We start from the raw sequence: 802 nt of genomic DNA on the forward strand, positions 1-802 counted from the left end.
CATATTGTAATCCCCCCCCCCCCCCATAGTTGCATATGTAATATTGATTAATTCTCACTTTTGCAGGACACGATATCAGTACATCGACCAAACTTTTATGCACAGAGGTTTCTGAAGTTTATGGAAACCACAGTCTTCAAAAAGATTCCATCACGTAAGTTTATCTACCACTGTCAAGTTCTATAGCTAAAATGTTCAAGAACAATTTGGCTGTAGCCTTTTTTTTTTTAAATATTTGGAATTGAAAGTAATCTGATTTTGCAATTATAATCACCAGAAGCACTTTTTTTAATCACCATTTTCATATCCCAAAGTAGTTAAATATTATCTCAGGTTTATTATCATGATTTTCTGGATTTGCAAATGAGTTGGCAGAGTAGCTGCCAGCTGAGTCTTCTTGTAGAGTACACTTAATGAAAACTTTACACTTAGATATGCTCACTGTTTTATTTTACCATTTATTGCTTTGTATTAAGAAGTGCCCATCCACCATAGGAACAAAATATGCAGATTAATTGAGAATGAGAATTAGCATGAATTCCTCCACATAATTGAAAAGAAATTGAAAGAGTGGAAATTTCTGAGGAGTCTGGATTGTTACAGAATTATGGATCATGGTAATTATCTTGAAGAAGCTTTAGGAATATGTGGATGTTGGAAATTGGAAAAAGGATTTTGTTCTTTTTAAGTGTCTACTTAAATACAAAAACTGTCAATAACACAATGGCACTAGGTATTGAGATTACTCATCTCCCTATTAATGGAGTTATACAGCAGTAGTGCTTACTTTTTGGAGACAAGA

General features: G+C 33.3%; 1 protein-coding gene across 1 annotated transcript in view; it reads left to right on the forward strand.

The window, feature by feature from the left end:
• The window catches only part of LOC119589154 (phosphatidylinositol 4-phosphate 5-kinase type-1 beta-like), a gene marked incomplete in the record, with an annotated part of 149,444 nt that overhangs the window by 84,109 nt on the left and 64,533 nt on the right, over positions 1–802 (forward strand). Inside the window, 1 exon segment of the mRNA XM_037937732.1 lies at positions 67–154. Within this exon segment, the coding sequence (XP_037793660.1) occupies positions 67–154 (88 nt within the window).

Source organism: Penaeus monodon, chromosome 25 (genome assembly GCF_015228065.2).
Source record: "Penaeus monodon isolate SGIC_2016 chromosome 25, NSTDA_Pmon_1, whole genome shotgun sequence".
Classification (NCBI taxonomy): domain Eukaryota; kingdom Metazoa; phylum Arthropoda; class Malacostraca; order Decapoda; family Penaeidae; genus Penaeus; species Penaeus monodon.